The 22,102-nt window shown below is 46.1% G+C and overlaps 1 protein-coding gene across 2 annotated transcripts in view; it reads right to left on the bottom strand.

Annotated features, from left to right (window-relative positions):
* LOC145358212 (neutrophil cytosol factor 2-like) overlaps window positions 1–3,480 on the bottom strand; it is a 154,297-nt gene extending 150,817 nt beyond the window's left edge. For both annotated transcript variants that reach the window (XM_080212022.1, XM_080212023.1), the window contains exon 1: window positions 3,255–3,480. In XM_080212022.1, coding sequence (XP_080068148.1) covers window positions 3,255–3,431 — 177 coding nt within the window. In that variant the 5' untranslated portion in view covers window positions 3,432–3,480. The remainder of the gene's footprint in view (window positions 1–3,254) is intronic.
* Window positions 3,481–22,102: the final 18,622 nt, after the last annotated feature.

Here is a 22,102-nt window from a genome sequence, read left to right as displayed (position 1 = left end):
ATGGAGAAATCTAGCACGAGGGGGCATGGCTTTAAATTAAGGGGGGGTAGTTATAGGATGGATGTCAGGGGCAGGTTCTTTACCCAGAGGGTGGTGAGGGACTGGAATGCCCTGCCTGCTGCAGTTGTAAATGCGCCTAGTTTGGGGGCGTTTAAGAGATTGGTGGATAGGTTTATGGACGAAAAGGGAGTGGTTTAGATTAGTGGGTCAATGTTTTTTTTTTAAAAATAAGACTGGTCGGCGCAACATTGTGGGCCGAAGGGCCTGTTCCGCGCTGTAATGTTCTATGTTCTATGTTCTATGTTCTATGTTTTGGGATTCTTGAGAAACATTAAGGTAGACAAGTGCCTAGGGCCTGACTCTAAATCTTACTAACTGTACCGGCTGGAAACAATACACATCTCTTTAACCTGTGCTTAACCCTCTCTCCACTCACATTGTCTTTAAGACTTGATTACCTGTAAAGACTCGCATTCCAACCATTACCTTTTAAATTGAGTTTGTGTCGATATATGCCCTGTTTGTGAACTCAACTCCCTACTGACCTGAAGGAGTAACACTCCAAAAGCTTTTGCTACCAAATAAACCTGTTGGACTTTAACCTGGTGTTGTGAGACTTCTTATTCGATCGTAGAAGACAGAGGGTGCGTTTCTGAATGGAGGGCTGTACCAAGTGGCATTCTTCAGGGATCAGTGCTGGGACCTTTGCTGTTTGTAATATATATAAATGATTTGAAGGAAAATATAACTGGTTTGATTAGCAAGTTTGTGGACGACACAAAGATTGGTGGACTTGCGGATAGCGATGAGGACCATCAGAGGATACAGCAGGAATCGATCGCTTGGACGGAGAGGTAGCAGATGGAGTTTAATCCAGACAAATGTGAGGTATTCACGCAGGGAGACATAAATGTAGCTGTGGAGAACACTGGGTTACAGGGTTGTATACTGGACAGTATTGCAGTAGATAAGGAGGGTGTGCTAGATATTCTTGAGGCTTTGAAAATAGATAAGTCCACTGGGCCGGATGGGATTTACCCTAGGATTTTCTGGGAGGCAAGAGAGGCGATTGCAGAGCCTCTGGCTCTGATCTTCAGGTTGTCGTTGGTCACAGGTATAGTGCCAGAAGATTGGAGGATAGCGAATGTTCGTAATTTTTATAAATGATCTGGATGAGGGTATAGTTGGGTGCATTAGTAAATTTGCTGATGACACCAAAGTTGGAGGAGTGGTAGATAGTGGGGAGGGGTGTTATAGTTTGCAGAGAGACTTGGACAAGTTGCAGAGCTGGGCCAAGAGGTGGCGGATGGAGTTTAATGCGGAAAAGTGTGAGGTAATTCACTTTGGCAGGAATAACAGATGTGTAGAGTATAGGGCTAACGGTAGGACTCTGAATAGTGTTGATGAACAGAGGGATCTAGGTGTATGTGTACATAGATCCCTGAAAGTTGGGAGTCAAGTATATAGAACCCTACAGTGCAGAAACAGGCCCTTCGGCCCATCGAGTCTGCACTGACCACAATCCCGCCCAGGCCCTATCTCCATACCCCTATACATTCACCCACTAATCCCGGGACACTAAGGGGCAATTTTAGCATGGTCAATCAACCTAGCCCGCACATCTTTGGACTGTGGGAGGAAACCAGAGTACCTGGAGGAAACCCACGCAGACACGAGGAGAACGTGCAATCTCCACACAGACAGTGACCCGAGCCAGGAATCGAACCCAGGGCCCTGGAGCTGTGAAGCAGCAGTGCTAACCACTGTGCTACTGTGCCGCCCAAGTAGATAAAGTTGTTAGGAAGGCGTTTATTGGTAGGGGGATTGAATTTAGGAGCCGCAACGTCATGTTGCAACTGTACAAAACTCTGGTGCAGCCGCACTTGGAGTATTGTGTACAGTTCTGGTCCCCACATTACAGGAAGGATGTGGAGGCATTGGAGAGGGTGCAGAGGAGGTTTACCAGGATGTTGCCTGGTATGGAGGGGAGGTCCTATGAGGAGAGACTGAGGGATTTGGGGTTGTTTTCGTTGGAAAGAAGGCGGCTAAGAGGAGACCTTATTGAAACATACAAGATGATTAGAGGTTTAGATAGGGTGGACAGTGATAGCCTTTTTCCTCGGATGGAGAAAGCTAGCACGAGGGGACATAGCTTTAAATTAAGGGGGGGTAGTTATAGGACGGATGTCAGAGGTAGGTTCTTTACCCAGAGGGTGGTGAGGGATTGGAACGCCCTGCCTGCTGCAGTTGTAGATGTGCCTAGTTTGGGGGCGTTTAAGAGATCCGTGGATAGGTTTATGGATGGAAAGGGATTGGTTTAGGTTAGAGGGTCATTGCTTTTTTAATTGGTCGGCGCAACATCGTGGGCTGAAGGGCCTGTTCTGCGCTGTAATGTTCTGTGTAATACATCTTAGAAATCTAATACAGATGGGAAATATACAGTAAATAGCAGAACCCTTAAGAATATTGATAGGCAGAGGGATCTGGGTGTACAGGTACACAGGTCACTAAAAGTGGTAACACAGGTGGAGAAGGTAGTCAAGAAGGCATACGGCATGCTTGCCTTCATTGGCCAGGCCACTGAGTTTAAACATTGGCAAGTCATGTTGCAGCTTTATAGAACCTTAGGCCACACTTAGAATATAGTGTTCAATTCTGGTTGCCATACTATGAGAAGGATGTGGAGGCTTTGGAGAGGATACAGAAAAGATTTACCAGGACATTACCCTGGTATGGAGGGTGTTAGTTATAAGGAGAGGTTGGAGAAGAGATTTGTTCTCACTGGAGGGACGGGGGTTGAGGGGCAGGAGCAGAGTGGATAGTCAGAAGCTTTTCAATTTTCTTTGTTCTCTGTTTGTTCCCCAAACCCTCCCCCCCGTTCCTTAATATATCTCACCCCCCCCCACCGTGATTCCCCAATCTCTCCCCCCCCAACTTCTGCACATCCCCCAATCCCCCACTTCCCCCCAATTCTCTCCCCCGTTTCTCAATATCTCTCACCCCCCCTTCTCCCCAATCCCCCCCCCCCCCCGCCAACTTCCCCCCTTCTCCCCTCCACCCCCGCACCTCTCCCCCCCCCACCTCTCACTACCCCCCTCCCCCCACCCCTCTCCCTCCCCACCCCTCTCCCTCCCCCACTCTCTCCCCCCACCCCTACTCCCTCCCCCCCCCCCGCACCTCCCTCTCCCCCCCCCCCGCACCTTTCCGCCCCCCCACCCCTCTCTCCCCCCACCCCTCTCCCCCCCCCCCCGCACCTTGAGCGCTCCGGGCAGGTCGCGGCCCCGCAGTCGGGCGCAGCCGAGGGTGAAGCAGATCCGGGCGGTGGGCTCCTCGATGCGGCTCAGGTGGGAGAGGGCGGAGGGCCAGTCGCGCTGCTCGATGGCCCGAACGGCCTGATCCCACTCCCCGATCATCTCCCGGTAAGAGGACATCGTCCCGGAGCGGCTCCCAAACCAGGAACAGATTCCAACCGGAACCGCCCCGGAAACCAGGTACAGGGGGGGGGGGGGGAGGGTGAAGGGGGTGGGGAGAGGGGGGGAGGAGGAGGGTGGAGAGGGGGGGAGGAGGGTGAAGGGGGTGGGGGAGGAGAGGGGGGGAGGAGGGTGAAGGGAGGGGGGGAGGAGGAGGGTGGAGAGGGGGGGAGGAGGGTGAAGGGGGTGGGGAGAGGGGGGGAGGAGGAGGGTGGAGAGGGGGGGAGGAGGGTGAAGGGGGTGGGGGAGGAGAGGGGGGGAGGAGGGTGAAGGGAGGGGGGGAGGAGGAGGGTGGAGAGGGGGGGAGGAGGGTGAAGGGGGTGGGGAGAGGGGGGGAGGAGGAGGGTGGAGAGGGGGGGAGGAGGTGGGAGGGGAGACAGGGGCAGGGAGGGGAGAAGGGGGGGTGGACTGTGAGAGGGGGGAATCCCTATCCCTCTATTCCCATCCTGTTCATGTGTTTGTCAAGCTGCCCCTTAAAGGTTACTGTTGTATTTGCTTCCACTCCCTCCCCTGGCAGCGAGTTCCAGGCACCCACCACCCGCTATGTAAAAAAAACTTACCTCACACATCTTCAAACTTTGCCCCACGCACCTTAAACCTGTGCCCCTTAGTAAGTAACTTTTCCACCCGGGGAAAAATCACTATCCACTCTGTCCAGGCCCCTCAGAATCTTGTAGACTTCTATCAAGTCTCCCCCTCAACCTCTGTCGCTCCCGTGAGAACAAACCAAGCTTCTCCGACCTTCCTCATAGCTAATGCCCTCCATACCAGGGCAACATCCTGGTAAATCTTTTCTGTACCCTCTCCAAAGCCTCCACATCCTTCTGGTAGTGTGGCAGTTAATTGGTGCTGGACTTGTGAGGATAGGGTTAAATGCTCCATTGGAAAGTCAGTGCAGACTCAATTGGCTGAATGGCCTCCATCTACATTATAAATGTTGTAAGATTCACAAGAGTACTTCCAGGGACGAAGAAGTTCACTTAGAGCCATAAAACCATAGAAAGCACAGGAGGAGGCCATTTGGCCCAGCTTGTCCATGCCAGCCCAAGGCCATCCAGCTGCTCTTTCTAATCCCATCTTCCCGCACCCGATCCATAGCCAGGTGACCCACTCACCTGATGAAGGAGCAGCACTCCGAAAGCTTGTGATACCAAATAAACCTGTTCGACTTTGACCTGGTGTTGTGAGACTTTTTACCGTGCCCACTTCAGTCCAACATTGGCATCTCCACATCACTTTAAGAGAGTTTAGGTCTCTGCCTTCACCACCAACTCAAACAATGAGTGCAGATAGATTGGAGAATCAGGACTGTTTTCGCTGGAGAAGGTGAGGAGAAGTGTTCAAACTCATGAAGAGTCTGGATAGAATATATATGAAAATCTGTTCTCATTGGTGGAGGGATCAAAACAAGAGGGCAACAAATTTAAGGTCATTGGCAAAAGAAGCAATGGAGCAATGAGGAGAAACTTTTTCACACAGCAAGTAGTTAGGATTGGAATGCACTGCCTGTGTGTGTGTGTGATGGTTCAGTTGAGGCAAAGAACAATACAGTACAGGAACAGGCCCTTCAGACCTCCAAGCCAGAGCCAATCACGTTGTCCTATCTAGACCAACTGCTCATATCCCTCTATTCCCAGTCTATTCATGTGTCTATTCAGATAAGTCTTAAATGTCGCAAACATATCTGCGTCAACCACCTCACTTGTCAGTGCGTTCCCTCTGTATAAAAAAACGTCCTCTGCAATATCTCCACTGAACCTTTCCCCCCTGAAAATTGTCATTTCTGCCTTGAGAAAAAGCTTCCAACTGTTCACCCTATTGAGACCCCTCATAATTTTATAAACTTCTTTCAGGTTGCCCCTCAGGCTCCATCACATCTGTCCTTGGCCTGCTGTAATGTTCCAGTGAAGCTCAAAGCTAACTGGAGGAACAGCATCTCACCTTCCAGCTAGGCCTTCCAGTCTCAACATCAAATTCAACAACTGCAGGTGATCTACCCCACCACGACACTTTTGTTTTCATTTTATTTAATTTTTAAACCGTTCTCTAACTTTTATTTGACTTTATTTCTTCCCACCCTTCTCTTTCCTTGTATTTTATACCCTTTCAATTTTACCTGTCTCTCATCTCCCACCACATCTTCATCTGTCACCGTTTACCGTCTGATTTCAGCTTCTCTGCCGTTTGGTCATTCACACCTTCTAGTCTCTCTATGGACTGCTATTAACAGCCTTTCCCTTTTTTGTGGCTATGACATCTTTCATTCCCTCACCTTACAATATAAATATCTCCTGCTTTCTATGCCTTTTAGCTTTGACAAAGGGTCATCTAGACTCGAAATGTCAGCCCTTTCCTCTCCTTACAAATGCTGCCAGATCTGCTAACATTTTCCATCATTTTCTCTTTTGGTTGCAGATTGCATACACTGCAGCCATTGGTCACAGGCAGTGCAGGAATTGAAGCTTTAAGGTGGTGGATGCAGTGCCATCTAAGCAGGTTGCCTTGTTCTGGATCGTGTCGAGCTTTTTGAGTGTTGCTGGAACTGCACTCACCCAAAGCAACTGCAAAGGTGATCAGAAAAGAAAGGTGTGCTTTTTCAGGGTGGGAATATCGGGGGGGTGGGTGGAGAACCTGGGAACACAGAAGACAGGAGGAAGTCATTCACCCCTTGGAACCTGCTCTGCCATTCAGTATGGCTAATCCTGTTTTTCGATACCACACTCCAGCACTCTCCCCGCACCATAGAAAATACAAGCAGGAGTTGGCCGTTTGCTTTTGGTCCTTTGAGCCTTCTTCACCATTCATTTTGATCATGGCTGATCATCAAATTCAATGTCCTGATTCCCCCCACCCTCACCCTCAGATCCCTTTAGCCCTAGATTCTTGAAATCATACAACGTTTTACAGAGAAACGGAGAAGATAGGAGGAGGCTATTTGGCCGTTCGAGCCTGCTCCGCCATTCATCGTGACCATGGCTGATCGTCCAGCTCAATAGCCTAATCCTGCATTTTCCTCATAACCTTTGGTCTCCTTCACCCCAATGCTATATTTAGTCGCTTCTTAAATATATTCAATGTTTTGGCATCAATTACTTCCTGTGGTAATGAATTCCACAGGTTCACCACTCTCTGGGTGAAGAAATCTCTCCTCATCTCCATCTTAAATGTTCTACCTCGAATCCTCAGACCGTGACCTTGGTTTTGGACACACCCACTATCAGGAACATCCTCCTTGCATCTACCCTGTCTAGTCCTGTTAGAATTTTAAGTCTCTATGAGATGCCCCCTCATTTGCCTGAACTCCAGCAAAAACAATCCTAACCTAGTAATCCTGTACTCGAAACCTCTCGCAATGAAAGCCAACAATTTGCCTTCTTTACCGCCTGCTGCGCCTGCAATGGTGACATTCAGCGACTAGTGCACAAGATCACACACGTCCTGATACACACTCCTCTCTCCCACATTACAGCCATTCAGGTAATCTGCCTTCTTGTTTTTGCTTCATGTTTATCCAAATTATACTGCATCTGCCATTGATTTGCCCACTCACCCAACCTGCCCAATTCACGCTGAAGGATCTCTGCATCTTTGTCACAGTTCACCCTCCCACCCATTTTGGCATCATCTGCAAACTTTGAGATGTTACATTTAGTTTCCTGATCCAATATATATTATGAATAGCTGGGGTCCCAGCACCAATCCCTGTGCCACCAATTGGTGGCGTAGCAGACAGTGAAGAAAGTTATCTCCAATTGCAACGGGATCTTGATCAATTGGGTCAGTGGGCTGACGAATGGCAGGTGGAGTTTAATTTAGACAAATGCGAGGTGATGCATTTTGGTAAATTGAACCAGGGCAGGACTTACTCAGTTAATGGTAGGGCTTTGGGGAGAGTTACAGAACAAAGAGACCTAGGGGTACAGGTTCATAGCTCCTTGAAAGTGGAGTCACAAGTGGACAGAGTGGTGAAGAAGGCATTCGGCATGCTTGGTTTCATCGGTCAGAACGCAGAATACAGGAGTTGGGACGTCTTGTTGAAGTTGTACAAGACATTGGTAAGGCCACTCTTGGAATACTGTGTGCAATTCAGTCACCCTATTACAGAGACAATATTATTAAACTAGAAAGAATGCAGAAAAGATTCACTAAGATGCTACCGGGACTTGATGGTTTGAGTTGTAAGAGACTGGATAGACTGGGGCTTTTTTCTCTGAAGCGTAGGAGGCTGAGGGGTGACCTTATAGAGGTCTATAAAATAATGAGGGGCACAGATCAGCTAGATAGTCAATATCTTTTCCCAAAGGTAGGGGAGTCTAAAACTAGAGGGCATAGGTTTAAGATGAGAGGGGAGAGATCCAAAAGTGTCCAGAGGGGCAAATTTTTCACACACAGGGTGGTGAGTGTCTGGAACAAGTTGCCAGAGGTAGTAGTAGAGGCAGGTACAATTCTATCTTTTGAAAAGCATTTAGGTAGTTACATGGGTATGATGGGTATAGAGGGATATGAGCCAAATGCAGGTAATTGGGATTAGCTTAGGGGTTTCAAAAAAAATAACGGCAGCATGGACAAGTTAGGTAGAAGGGCCTGTTTCCAACCTCTGACTATGAGTTGGTGCAGGAGGGAGGGTTTTAGATTCTTGGATCACGGACTGTTTCTGGCAAAGGTGAGATGTGTATAAACAGGATGCTGTGTATCTGAACCTCATTGGGGTCAATATCCCTGTGGGAAGGTTTGCCTGTGCTATCAGGATGAGTTTAAACTAGTCTGGCAAGGAGAGGGGACACAGATTAATAAGATAGAGCCACATCATGCTACATGAAGCAAATCAGTGAGTTCAGATATGTTGAGTGTTAAGAGAGTAAGGCGAGGCTGGATGGTCTTTAATGCTGGGATAAGACTGAGTTAAAGCTATGGATTAACACGTGGAAGTGTGATATTGTCACCGTCACAGAAACATGGTTGAGAGAAGGACAGGACTGGCAACTCAACATTCTGGGGGATAGGATCTTTAGTTGAGGCGGAGGCGGGTGTAGCACTATTAATTAAGGAGTTAATTACTACAAGGAGAGATGATATCTTCGGTCTTCTAATGAGGCTTCGTATGTAGAACTTAGGAACATAAGAGGGACAGCCACATTCCTGAGAGTGTATTATAGGCCCCCGCAGAGTCAGTGGAAAATAGAGGAGCAGATATGTGGAATGGTCACTGAGATACGTAAGAAAAATAATCAGGTAATTATACTAGCACATTTCAACTTCCCCAATATAGTACATTATATCTGGGTGGCACGGTAGCACAGTGGTTAGCACTGCTGCTTCACAGCTCCAGGGACCTGGGTTCAATTCCCAGCTTGGGTCACTGTCTGTGTGGAGTTTGCACATTTTCCTCGTGTCTGTGTGTGTGTTTCCTCCCACAGTCCAAAGATGTGCAGGTTAGGTTGATTGGCTATGCTAAAATTGCCCCTTAGTGTCCTGAGATGCATAGGTCAGAGGGATTAGTGGGTAAAGTATGTAGGGATATGAGGGTAGGGCCTGGGTGGGATTATGGTGGGTGCAGACTCAATGGGCCGAATGGCCTCTTTCGGCATTGTAGGGTTCTATGTTTCTATGAATATAAATTAGGATAATCATAGTGTCAAAGGTTGGGGGTGGGGCGTTGGATTTCTTGAAATGTAGCCAGGACAAATTTTTGTATCAATATGTAAAGTCCAACAAGAGATGCAGCAGTGCTGGATCTGGTTCTGGAGAACAAGATCAGACAAATGTTCAACGTGGCAGTGGGGGAGCATTTTAGCAAAAACAACCACAATGACTTCAGCAAGGCGTTCAATAAGGTCCCCCATGCAAGACTTATTGAGAAAGTGAGGGAGCATGGGATCAAAGGGTACGTTGCCTTGTGGATCCAGAACTGGCTTGCCCATAGAAGGCAGAGAGTGGTTGTGGATGGGTCTTTTCTGCATGGAGGTCAGTCACCAGTGCCGTGCCCCAGGGATCTGTTTTGGGACCCTTGCTGTTTGTGATTTTTATAAATGACCTGGATAAGGAAGTGGAGGGATGGGTTGATAAGTTTGCTGATGACATGAAGGTTGGAGGTGTTGTGGATAGTCTGGAGGGATGTCAGAAGTTGCAGCGTGACATAGATAGGATGCAAGGCTGGGTGGCTAAGTGGCAGATGGACTTCAACGCGGATAAATGTGTAGTGGTCCATTTTGGCAGGTCCAATGGGATGAAGGAATATAATATTGAGAGTAAGACTTTTAGCAGTGTGGAAGATCAGAAGGATCTTGGGGTCCGGGTACATAGGACTCTTAAATTGGCCTCGCAGGTGGAGGATGTGGTTAAGGCGGCGTATGGTGTACCGGCCTTCATCAATCGAGGGATTGAGTTTAAGAGTCGGGAGATAATGCTGCAGCTTTATAAGACCCTGGTCAGACCCCACTTGGAGTACTGTGCTCAGTTCTGGTCGCCTCATTACAGAAAGGATGTGGAAGCCATTGAAAGGCTGCAGAGAAGATTTACAAGGATGTTGCCTGGATTGGGTGGCATGCCTTATGAGGATAGGTTGAGAGAGCTCGGTCTTTTCTCCTTGGGGAGACAAAGGATGAGAGGGGACCTGATAGAGGTGTATAAAATGATGAGAGGTATAGATAGCGTGGATTCTCAGAGGCTTTTTCCCAGGGCTGAAACGGCTGCCACAAGAGGACACAGGCTTAAGGTGCTGGGGAGCAGGTAGAGAGGAGATGTCAGGGGGGTAAGTTTTTCAATCAGAGGGTGCTGGGTGAGTGGAATTGGCTGCTGTCGGTGGTGGTGGAGGCAAATTCGTTAGGGTCTTAAGAGACTTCTGGATGAGTACATGGGATTTAATGGGATTGAGGGTTATAGGTAAGTCTAGTAGGTAGAGATATGATTGGCACAACTTGTGGGCCAAAGGGCCTGTTTGTGTAATTTTTCTATGATTCTACAACACAGTACAGTTCAAATTTGTTATGGACAAGGAGAAAGATGGCCTGCAAAAGAAGGCTTTGGATTAGGGCAACGTAGATTTTATTTAAATAAGGCAGGATTGGACCAAGAACAGCTCAATGCTGCCAAGTCTACAGTGCAGCAGTCAGTGGCATTCAAATAAGAACTGGGGAGAGTACAAATCCAACATGCACTTGTTTGGGAACAATAAGTCGAGAGAAGCCTGGATTTGGAAAAAGAGAAAGGCTTTCAGCAAGTCCAAAAGGAGCAATTTAGTGGTGGCCTTAGACAAATATGGGAAGTGCAAGAGGGAACTTAAGAAGAGCAAATAGGGGGCATGAGAAAGGATTTGAAACAGGGTTACAGAGAATCCCAAGATATTGCATTAAATATATTACGGTGAAGTGGTTAACCAAAGAAAGAGTAGAGCCAATTGGAGACCAAGGGAGCAATCTGTGTGTGATGCTGCAGGACATAGGAGGGGTGTTAAATTAATACTTCGCATTGGTCTCCATTCAGGAAAAGGAGAACGTAGGTACAGAATTCAGGAAAATGGACTGAGGAACTCAAGTTTGACATAGGAAATGAGGAGACATTGGAGGCTCTGACGAGCTTAAAAATAGACAAATCCCCAGACCTGGATAAGTTGCATCCTGGGCTACTGTGGAGGCAAGGCAGGAAATTGCAGAGAAATTTTTAATCCTTCTCTGGCCATAGCACAGTAAGAAGTCTGACAACACCAGGTTCAAGTCCAACCGATTTATTTGATAGTAAACTCACAAGCTTTCGAGGTTAAACTCTTCGTCAGGTGATTTACCTGACAAAGAGGGAAACCTCGAAAGCTTGTGAGTTTACTATCAAATAAATCGGTTGGACTTGAACCTGGTGTTGTCAGACTTCTTACTGTGCTTCCCTTGTGATGTGGAGATGCCGGCGTTGGACTAGGGTAAACACAGTAAGAAGACTGACAACACCAGGTTTAAGTCCAACAGGTTTATTTGGTAGCAAACACCACTACCAAATAAACCTGTTGGACTTTAACCTGGTGTTGTGAAACTTCTTACCCCAGTCCAACGCCGGCATCTCCACATCATGGGGAAAGTGCCAGAGGAAATGGTAGAGATGAACAAGGAAAATACAAATCGGTGAGTTTCACATCAGTGTTAGGGAAACTATTGTAGAAAATTCTCAAGAGAATTGATCTCTACTTGGAAAGTTATGAGTTAATCAGGGATAGTCAGCATCAATCGGGGGAGGTCATGCCTAACAAATTTGTTAGAATTTTTTTGAAAATTCGATCAAGTGTGTAGAAGTGAGAAGTTCCGTTGGTGTAGTTTATATGGATTTTAGCAAAACTTTTGACAAGACCCCACATGGGAAATTAAGATTGAAACACAAAGAATTCAAAGAAATTGGCTTGTTATTGGGACACAGGGTAGTGGTAGAAGGCTGTTTGAGTGACTGGAAGCTGTTGTCTCCTGACATACCACAAGGGTCAGCACTGGGACCCTTACTGTCATATACATAAATGATTTGATTAAAATGTGGGAGGGATGATAAGCAAGTTCGCAAACCACACCAAGATAGGTAGCATGGTTAATAGTGAAAAAGGTCATAGGTCACAGGAAGATATAGATGGGTTGGTCAGATGGGCAGAGCAGCGGCAGACATGATATTTAACCCCGATAATGCGAGGTGATGCACTATGGAAGAAGAAACAAGACAAGGGAGCATATAATGAATAGCAGGACACAGGGAAGCTCAGAGGAACAGATGGATTTTGGGGTGCTTATTCACAGATCCCTGAAGGTCATAGAGCAGGTGAACAGTTAAGAAGACATATAGGACACTTGCTTTTATCAGTCATAGAACATAGAACATTACAGCGCAGAACAGGCCCTTCGGCCCACGATGTTGCACCGACCAGTTAAAAAACAATGACCCACTAACCTAAACCAATCCCTTTTCGTCCATAAACCTATCCACAGATCTCTTAAACGCCCCCAAACTAGGCGCATTTACAACCTCAGCAGGCAGGGCATTCCAATCCCTCACCACTCTCTGGGTAAAGAACCTACCCCTGACATCCGTCCTATAACTACCCCCCCTTAATTTAAAGCCATGCCCCCTCGTGCTAGCTTTCTCCATCCGAGGAAAAAGGCTATCACTGTCCACCCTATCTAAACCTCTAATCATCTTAAATGTTTCAATAAGATCCCCTCTTAGCCGCCTTCTTTCCAGCGAAAACAACCCCAAATCCCTCAGTCTCTCCTCATAGGACCTCCCCTCCATACCAGGCAACATCCTGGTAAACCTCCTCTGCACCCTCTCCAAAGCCTCCACATCCTTCCTATAATGTGGGGACAGAACTGCACACAGTACTCCAAGTGCGGCCGCACCAGAGTTGTGTACAGTTGCAACATGACGCTGTGACTCCTAAATTCAATCCCCCTACCAATGAACGCCAAGACACCGTACGCCTTCTTAACAACCCTATCTACTTGATTCCCAACTTTCAGGGATCTATGTACACATACACCTAGATCCCTCTGTTCATCCACACTATTCAAAGTCCTCCCGTTAGCCCTATACTCAACACATCTGTTATTCCTACCAAAGTGAATTACCTCACACTTCTCCGCATTAAACTCCATCCGTCACCTCTTGGTATATACATGGCATAGAGTAAAAGAGCAAGGAGGTAATGTTGGAGCTGTACAGAGCATTGGGTAGGCCACAGCTGGAGTATTGTGTGCAGTTCTGGTCACCGCATTATAGGAAGGACGTGATTGCACCAGAGGGGGTACAGAGGAGATTCACCAGGATGTTGCCTGGGATGGATTATTTGAGCTATAAGGAGAGACTAGGTAGACTTGGATTGTTTTCTTTAGAGCAGGAAAGGCTGAGGAAGCACGTGATTGAGGTGTATCAGATTATGAGGGGTCTATACCCCTCGTAATCAAAGAGAAGAAGAGCTAGAGCTAGGCACTAAACAGAACCTCAAAGATTATTACCTGAACCGTGTGTAAATTGGCATATACACCTCAATGATGTCCCAATCAGCCTTCTCTGTCTATATAGGGAGAGCAGGGAGCAGCTGTTCCTCTTGGTTAAGGGGTCAACCAGGACAGGAGATAGTTTTAGGGTAAGGGGCAGGAGATTGAGAGGTGATACTGAGGGTGGTAGGACTCTGGAATGCACTGCTTGGAAAGGCTGTGGAGGTCAGAAACATTACAACATTTAAAAAATATTTGGATGAGCAGCTGAAACATCAAAACATTGAAGGAAATGGAACAAGTGCTGGAAGTTGGGATCAGTGCAACAGTATTGGTACTTATTGTCAGTGCAGGCTTAATGGGCCAAAGTACCTTTTCTGTGCTGTATGACTCTATGGCTCTCAGATTTTGCAGTTATCCTTTGGGAGAAGTTGCTCAAAGTGCTTGAATCAAAACTACTCTATTTAAGTTTGCAATTAAAACCAGTTCATGATTTCAAAGGAATCAGATAAATAATTGTACTTAGAATTGTAAATAGAACATAAGAAATAGGAGCAGGAGTAGGCCATCTAGCCCTTCGAGGCTGCCCCGCCATTCAATAAGATCATGGCTGATCTGAAGTGGATCAGTTCCACTTTCCCGCTTTCTCCCCATAACCCTTAATTCCCTTGTCTATCAGAAATTATTACAGCTTGAAAATACATTAAAACAAAACTTGAGGGAGCTGCATCAAGGGAGAGTCACAGAAGAGTGTTTCTGTCAGATGCAAATGATTGTTTGCACACAGTTATAAATGGTTCTGCTTTTCAGCAGCTTCAGGCAGGCTTAAAAGATTAATATGAGAGTCTTTCAGCTTCACCAAACAACTTGGTGTTGCCACAAGAGGCCAAGAAGCAGCAAAAAAAAACAAAGACCAGCAGGAAACCTTTACTGGCAATGAGGCCAGGGCAGAACCAGGAGTTGTCACTCGGCTTTTTCAATTAGCTAAAATGTGAAACAAATGAGGTGTTCCCACTATCTGGGGTTGTAAATATTGAATCTCTCCCCCAAATTTGAATTCACTGTAACCGTGTACACAAGGTACAATGCAGAGCACGTTAATAAAGCAGTCACCAAAACCAGTGTTTCTGACTGCAAAAGTTAATCGAATACTTTGCTGTTACTTAACAATATTACACAATGCTGATAAAGTCAAACTTGTTCTCCCCAGTTTGTATAATAGGCATGCTGGCATCATGTATTCAAACTAACACTGCCTCATATCATTGCTGTTCTTAATGTCAATGTCCCATGCTGCATATATATCAAACAAGTTTTGTAATTAGATGCCAACAATGGGCATTATCATTTACAAAGAACTAAGAAAATTATAGCACAGGAACAGGCCCTTTGGCCCTCCAAACTTGCACTTACCATGCTACCTGAATTAGCTAAAATCTGCTACCCTTCCAGGGACCATATCCCTCTATTCCTATCCTATTCATGTATTTGTCCAGATGCCCCTTTAAAGGTCACTATCATCTCTGCCTCCACTACCCTCCCTGGCAGCAAGTTCCAGGCACCCTCTGTGTAAAAAAACTTGCCTCGTACATCTCCTTTAAACCTTGCTCCATGCACCCTTAAACCTATGCCCCTTAGTAATTGATTCTTCCACCCTGGGAGAAATCCACTATCCACTCTGTCCATGCCCCTCAGAATCTTAGAGACTTCTATCAGGTAAGACAGACGAGTCCCCAGGGCCCAATGGGATATCCCTCAGAATAGAGAGAGGGGCAAGGGAGAAAATTGCTGGGACCTTGAGAGAAATCTTTGTATCCTCACTGGACCCAGATGATTGGAGAATAGCCAATTTTTGTACCTTTGTTTAAGAAGGGTAGCAAGAATAATCCAGGTAATTACAGGCCGGTGAACCTTACATTAGTGGTAGGGAAATTATCGGAGAGGATTCTTCAAGACAGGAATTACACCCACTTGGAAATAAGTGGATGTATTAGCGAGAGGCAACGTGGTTTTGTAAAGCGGAGGTTGTGCCTCCCTAACTTGATCGAGTTTTTCAAGGAAGTGACAGAGATGATTGATGAGGGTGGGCAGTGGGTGCTGTCTACATGGACTTCAATAAGGCCTTTGACAAGATCCCTCATTTTTTTAAAATTAGTGTCGCAAGTAGGTTTATGTTATCACTGCAACGAAGCTACTGTGAAAATCTAGTTGCCACACTCTGGCACCTGTTCGGGTACCTGAAGGGAGAATTTAGCACGGCCAATGCACTGAACCAGCACATCTTTCGGATTCTGGAAGGAAACTGGAGCATTTGGAGGAAACCCATGCAGACACGGGGAGAACGTGCAGACTCCACAGACAGTGACCCAAGCCAGAAATTGAACCTGGGTCCTTGGTGCTGTGAGGCAGCAGTGCTAACCACTGTGCTGTCCATGACAGCCTGGTACAGAAGGTGAAGTCACCTAGGATCAAAGGTGAGCTGACAAGATGGATACAGAACTGTATGGGACATTTGCTCTTTGTAATATATATATATATATGATTTGGAGGAAAATATAACTGGTTTGATTAGTAAGTATGTGGATGACACAGATTGGTGGATAGCGATGAGGAACATTAGAGGATACAGCAGGATGTAGATCAGTTGGAGACTTGGGTGGAGAGATGAAGATGGAGTTTAATCCAGACAAATGTGAAGTAATGCATTTTAGAAGGTCTAATACAGATAGAAAATATACAGTAAATGGCAGAACCCTCAAGAGTATTGATAGGCAGAATGACCTGGGTGTACAGGTACACAGGTCACTGAAAGTGGCAACACGGGTGGGGAAGGTAGACTAGAAGGCATGTTTGTCTTCATCGGCCGGGGTATTGAGTTTAAAAACTGGCAAGTCATGTTGCAGCTTTATAGAACCTTTGGTGTAGAATCATAGAATCCTACGGTGCAGAAGGAGCCTGTTCAGCCCATTGAGTCTGCACCAGCCATAATCCCACCCAGGTCCTATCCCCATAACCCCATGCATTTATCCTAGTTAGTCCCCCTGACACCAAGGCGCAATTTAGCATGGCCAATCCACCTAACCCACACATCTTTAGACTATGGGCAGAAACCAGAGCACCTGGAGGAAACCCACGGGGAGAATGTGCAAACTCCGCAGACAGTGACCCAAGCCAGGAATCGAACCTGGATCTCTGGCACTATGATACAGTTGTGCTGTCCACTGTACCACTGTGCCACCTCAAGGTGGGCCACACTTGGAATATAGTGTTCAATTCTGGTTGCCACACTACCAGAAGGATGTGGAGGCTTTGGAATGAGAACAGAAAAGATTTACCAGGATGTTGTCTGGTATGGACAACATTAACGATCTTCTCACTGGAACGACAGAGGTTGCAGGGTGAATTGATAATCTACAAGATTATGAGGAGCATGGACAGAGTGGATAATCAGAAGTTTTTTCCCAGGGCAGAAGAGTCAATTATTTAGGGGCATAGGTTTAAGGTGCAAGGGGCGAGGTTTAAAGGAAATGCACAAGGCAATTTTTATGATGTGGAGATGCTGGCATTGGACTGGGGTAAAGACAGTAAGGAGTCTCACAACACCAGGTTAAAGTCCAACAGGGTCATTTAAATAAACCTGTAGGACTTAGTTTTTTTTTTAAACAGAGCATGGCGGGTGCCTGGAACTCACTGCTGGGGGAGATAATGGAAGCAGGGACAATAGTTACTTTTAAGGGGTATCTGGACAAATACATGAATAGGACGGGAATAGAGGGATACGGTCCTGGGTTTTAATTCAGACAGGCAGCATGGTCAGGGCAGGCTTGGAGGCCAAAGGGCCTGTTCTTGTGCTGCAATTTTCTTTGTTACAGAGCAGTTGTGTGTGTGCTGCAGTGTCAGGGGACAATGCTGAGCTCATGCAGCATTGGGAGATGGATAGTACTGAATGATTGTTACACTGTCAGAGGAGCAGTAGAGAGGGATTGCTGCGCTCTTCGAGGTCAGTATCTATCTATCCACTATTCTGTCCATTTGTGTGTATGATTGTATCCATATGCGTGTCTGAGTCTGTGTGTTGTTCGTCTGTATCCATGTCCATCTGTGTCTTTGTCTATTTGAGTGTGTTGTCTCTACGTGTGTGTCTTTCTATTTGTGCCCATCTGCATGTTGAGTTCTCTCCTTTGTTCTGCAGTGTGAGCTCTGTCACAGTTCTCAGTCCTTTATTAAAGAAACACTGCAGCATATAAATAGATGGTGTTCCGTTTGACATGTAGCAAAATATAACTTCTTCGTCAATTTTCTTCAACCAATGACAGTTTGGAGATGTGTGCCTGCGACCAAGAGCGGATTGTATTTTGTGTGGTTGGGCAGGTTAAATGGAAAATGGAACTGGGGCAGACTGGCTTGGAATAGGACCTCAATCAGTTGATTGTCTGCATTTCCCTCCCTTCAACAATGTGACAAACGTGACCGCCTGCTCCCATTTGCTCACAATGAAAGAGAGCTGGATTACAGGCAGATGGATTGTTAACAGCTGATGTAAGATAAAGAATGGAGTCCCCTGGGAACCAAGGCAGATCTGATCTTTTCTCTGTATGCTTGATTTCCTCTCGCATTGCTGAGCATGGCTATGTTACTGGGGAATGCAGGAAGTGGATTCAAACCATTTACCTGACATACTGATCTCTGGCAGCATCATTTGACTGCAGTAAAATCACCATCAATACAATCACTATGGCATAATCACTGCCAAAATAGTCAATAACATTACAGTAAACCACCTCAATAATCATAGCTCATTCACTATCGACAAATCTATCAGTGTTGTTACTACTAGGAAAATCACAATCAACACAAGCAGACACAACCTCTAACAGTGCAATAGCTACTGGCACAATATGCCAGCAATATATCTGCTTCCACAACTTAGAAGGGAGAAAGTGGCATAGTGGGAATGCCACTGAACTAGTCATCCAGAAGTGACACGTGTTCAAATCCAACCATAGCAGCTGGTGGGGTTTAAATTCAAGTAATAAAAATCTGGAATTGAAAAATTGTATCTGCAATCATGTCCTATCCACTTGATTCATAAATGCCTTGAGGGAAGAAAATTGCCATTGTTAGATATGACACCAGGCCCATAACATGCAGGTGGCCTCTGGCCCTAACAATCTACTTAGTTATATCAAATCGCCACATAAGTGTTGAATATTAATAAAAACAGATAGACCACAAGGTGTCAGTCTAGATGCTGGAAATGATAATGACATCGCAGCACTGGGGGTGTACCTGCACCAGAGTTTCAAGAAACTACCATCTCAATAGCAATTAGGGTTGGGCAAAAACTCAGCTTCCCAACACTGCCCACATCCCATACAGAAGTTTTACCAGGACAATTTATGACTGTAACACTACATTCTGCACTCTCGCTTCCTTCTCAATGAATGGTATGCTTTGTGTAGCATGCAAGAAACAGCACCTAATACATATAACAATAATAAACCAAATAGTATAATTTTTAGTAACACAATAACCATCAGGATAGTCTACACACGATATCCAGCTCTACACCCACAACCCTCTGCAGAAAAAAAGTTCTTCCTCACGGCCCCTCCACATATACTGCCACTTATTTTGAATCTATATCCCCTGGTTGTGTCCAACAAGGGGCATACACACGATGGGTCGTACTTGGGCTGCTCTTGGTTGTTCGAGATTGGCCTAGTGTTTCATGTCGTTAGTGTGTGCTTAAACTGGACCAGATACTGGGCAAGACGACAGCTCAGTGACTATCACTGTTTGCTGTGCAGACACATGGATTTGGGCCGGTGTCTGTGGGAGTTTGCGCATTCTCCCTGTGCTTGCGTGGGTTTTCTCCGGGTGCTCCGGTTTCCTCCCACACCCCAAAGATGTGCTGTTAGGCTGATTGGCAGTAATAAATTGTCCCTAAATCAGTTTCCCTCAATCTGGATGGCCATAAAACATTAGACAGGGGTCACGGGTGGAGAGGGGGACTGGTGGTGTTGAGGTGGCAGTGTGGGCTCGGTGGGCCGAAGGGCCTGTTTCCCGGGCTGTTTTTGTTCTTTGGTTGTAGAGTGCTCTAAGAGAACCAATTTCATCCTGTCCACTATCTTTTCCCCTCGTAATTTGACTATCTTCAGCCTTCTTTGTTCCAAGGAAAATAACCCCAACCTTTCCAGGGCAGCACAATGGTTAGAACTGTTGCCTCACAGCGCCAGGGACTGGGTTCAATTCCAGCCTTGGGTCACTGGGTGGAGTTTGCACATTCTCCCCGTGTCTGCGTGGGTTTCCTCCGGGTGCTCCAGTTTCCTCCCATAGTCCAAAGATGCGTGGGTTAGGTTGATTGGCCATGCTAAATTGTCCCTTAGTGTCCAGGGATCAGCAGGATAAATACGTGGGGTTATGGGGCCTGGGTGGAATTGTCATCTGTGCAGGTTCAGTGGGCTGAATGGCCTCTTTCTGCACAGTAGGGATTCTATCCAATCTCTCCTCAAAACTACACTTTTCTAGCCCTGGCCAACATTCTTGTGACGCTCCTCTGCGCTCTCTCCAAAATAATTACATCCTTCCTGTAATATGGTGACTGGAACTATCCACAATACTCCAGTAGTGGCCTCACCAATGTTTTATACAATTTCAACATTATATTCTCATTTTTATATTCCATATCTCTGCCAATGAAGAAGAGCACTCCATATGCTTTCTTTACAACCTTGTCTATTTGAATTGCTATAATGATCTGTGTACTTGTACGCCAAGATCAGTCGCTTCAGCTGCCCCTCTTAGTATATTACCTTTTATTATGTATTCACTATAACTGCTTGACACCCCTCTAAATGTATTACCTCACATCACAATTACCTGCGTTAAAATTCATCTGCCACTTTACCGCTCAATCCAGCAACCCATCGATATGGTTTTGGAGATATAGCTATCCGATACACTATCCACTACTTGGCCAATCTTTGCGTCACCTGCCAAGTTTCTCAGTTGTGCCCCCCCACATTCATTCCAACTCATTACTGTATAACACAAGCAACACTTTTTTGCCTCTTAACTATCCATATCGCTTTAAAAACACTTCTTATCCTCCCCATGATTTGGTTTCCAACTTATCTTTGCATCCTCTGTAAGTTAGGCCAGAATAGAGTCTGCCCCTTCATCCAAATCATTGAGGCCATGAATTATTGAGGCCCAAGCCCAGCAACTAGAAAATGGCCCATTTATCTCAACTGCATTTCCTGTCCATTAACTAATCTACTGTCCATGTTGATACATCACCCCACACCCACCTCCTCCACATCACCATGCGTTCCTGTGCAGTTAACTTTCATGTGGCACCCTACAGAATGCTTTTAGGAAAGTCAAGTACACCACATCCACAAGTTCTGCACTATGCATCCTCCAAGACTTCAAACAGATTGGTCAAACACTATTTTCCTTTCACAAAACCATGTTAACTCTGCCTGATTGTACCATAATATTTTGAGTGTCCTGCTACTATCACTTTAATGATGGATTGACCCAAAGTTCAAAGATGTGCGCATTAGATGAATTGCCCATGTTAAATTGCCCCTTAGGGACAGAGGGATGAGCTAGGGTAAATGCATGGGATTATGGGGATAAGGCCAGGGTGGGATTGTGGTCAGTGCAGACTCAGTGGGCCATATGGCCTCCTCTGCAGTGCAGAGATTCTATGGTAGATATTAAGCTAAGTGGTCTTTAGTTCGTTGCTTTCTGTCTCCCCCTTTCATGACTAGTGTGTTTTCCCATCCATTGAGACCTATTGGGAATCCAGGGAATTTTGGAAAATTACAACTGCACCCATTATCTCTGCAGCCACTTCCTTTAAAACCCTAGGATACAGCCATCAGGTCCAAGAGGCTTGAAGTCATCGAGTCATATGTCATCATGAAACGCTTCAAAAGATTAGTCATGGCACTAATTAATTCCAGCCTCTCGGACTACCTGGATCCACTACAGTTTGCCTAGCGCTGCCACAGGTCCACAGCAGATGCCACTTCCTGCACTCAACTCTGGAACACTGAGATAACAAGGACAGATGTCAGACGCCTATTTATTGACTACAGCTCAGTTTTCAACACTATTATTCCCATGAAATTCATCTCCAAACTCTGTGGCCTGGACCTCGGCACCTCCCTCTGCGACTGGATCCTGAACTTCCCCACAGACCAGAATCAGTAAGGATAGGAACAACATCTCCTCCACAATCATCTCAACACCAGTGCCCCACAAGGCTGTGTTCTCAGCCCCCTACTATACTCCTTATACACCTGCGACTTGTGCAGCCAAATTCCCCTCCAATTCAATTTTCAAGTTTGCTGACAACACCACTGTAGTGGGTCAGATCTCAAACAATGACAAGACAGAGTACAGGAATAAGATAGAGAATCTGGTGAACTGGTGCAGCAACAATAATCTCTCCCTCAATGTCAACAAAATGAAGGAGATTGTCATCAACCTCAGGAAGCACAAAGGAGAACATGCCCCTGTCTACATCAATGGGGATGAAGTAGAAAGGGTCAAGATCTTCAAGTTTTATGGTGTCCAGATCACCAACCTGTCCTGGTGCCCCATGTCGACACTATAGTTACGAAAACCCACCAATGCCTCTACTTTCTCAGGAGACTG

The sequence above is a fragment of the Carcharhinus amblyrhynchos genome, chromosome 25, assembly GCF_965287045.1.
Source record: "Carcharhinus amblyrhynchos chromosome 25, sCarAmb.v2.hapA, whole genome shotgun sequence".
Taxonomy (NCBI): Eukaryota; Metazoa; Chordata; class Chondrichthyes; order Carcharhiniformes; family Carcharhinidae; genus Carcharhinus; species Carcharhinus amblyrhynchos.
Note: the sequence above shows the minus strand (reverse complement) of the source record. Positions and strands in the feature narration are given on the sequence as shown.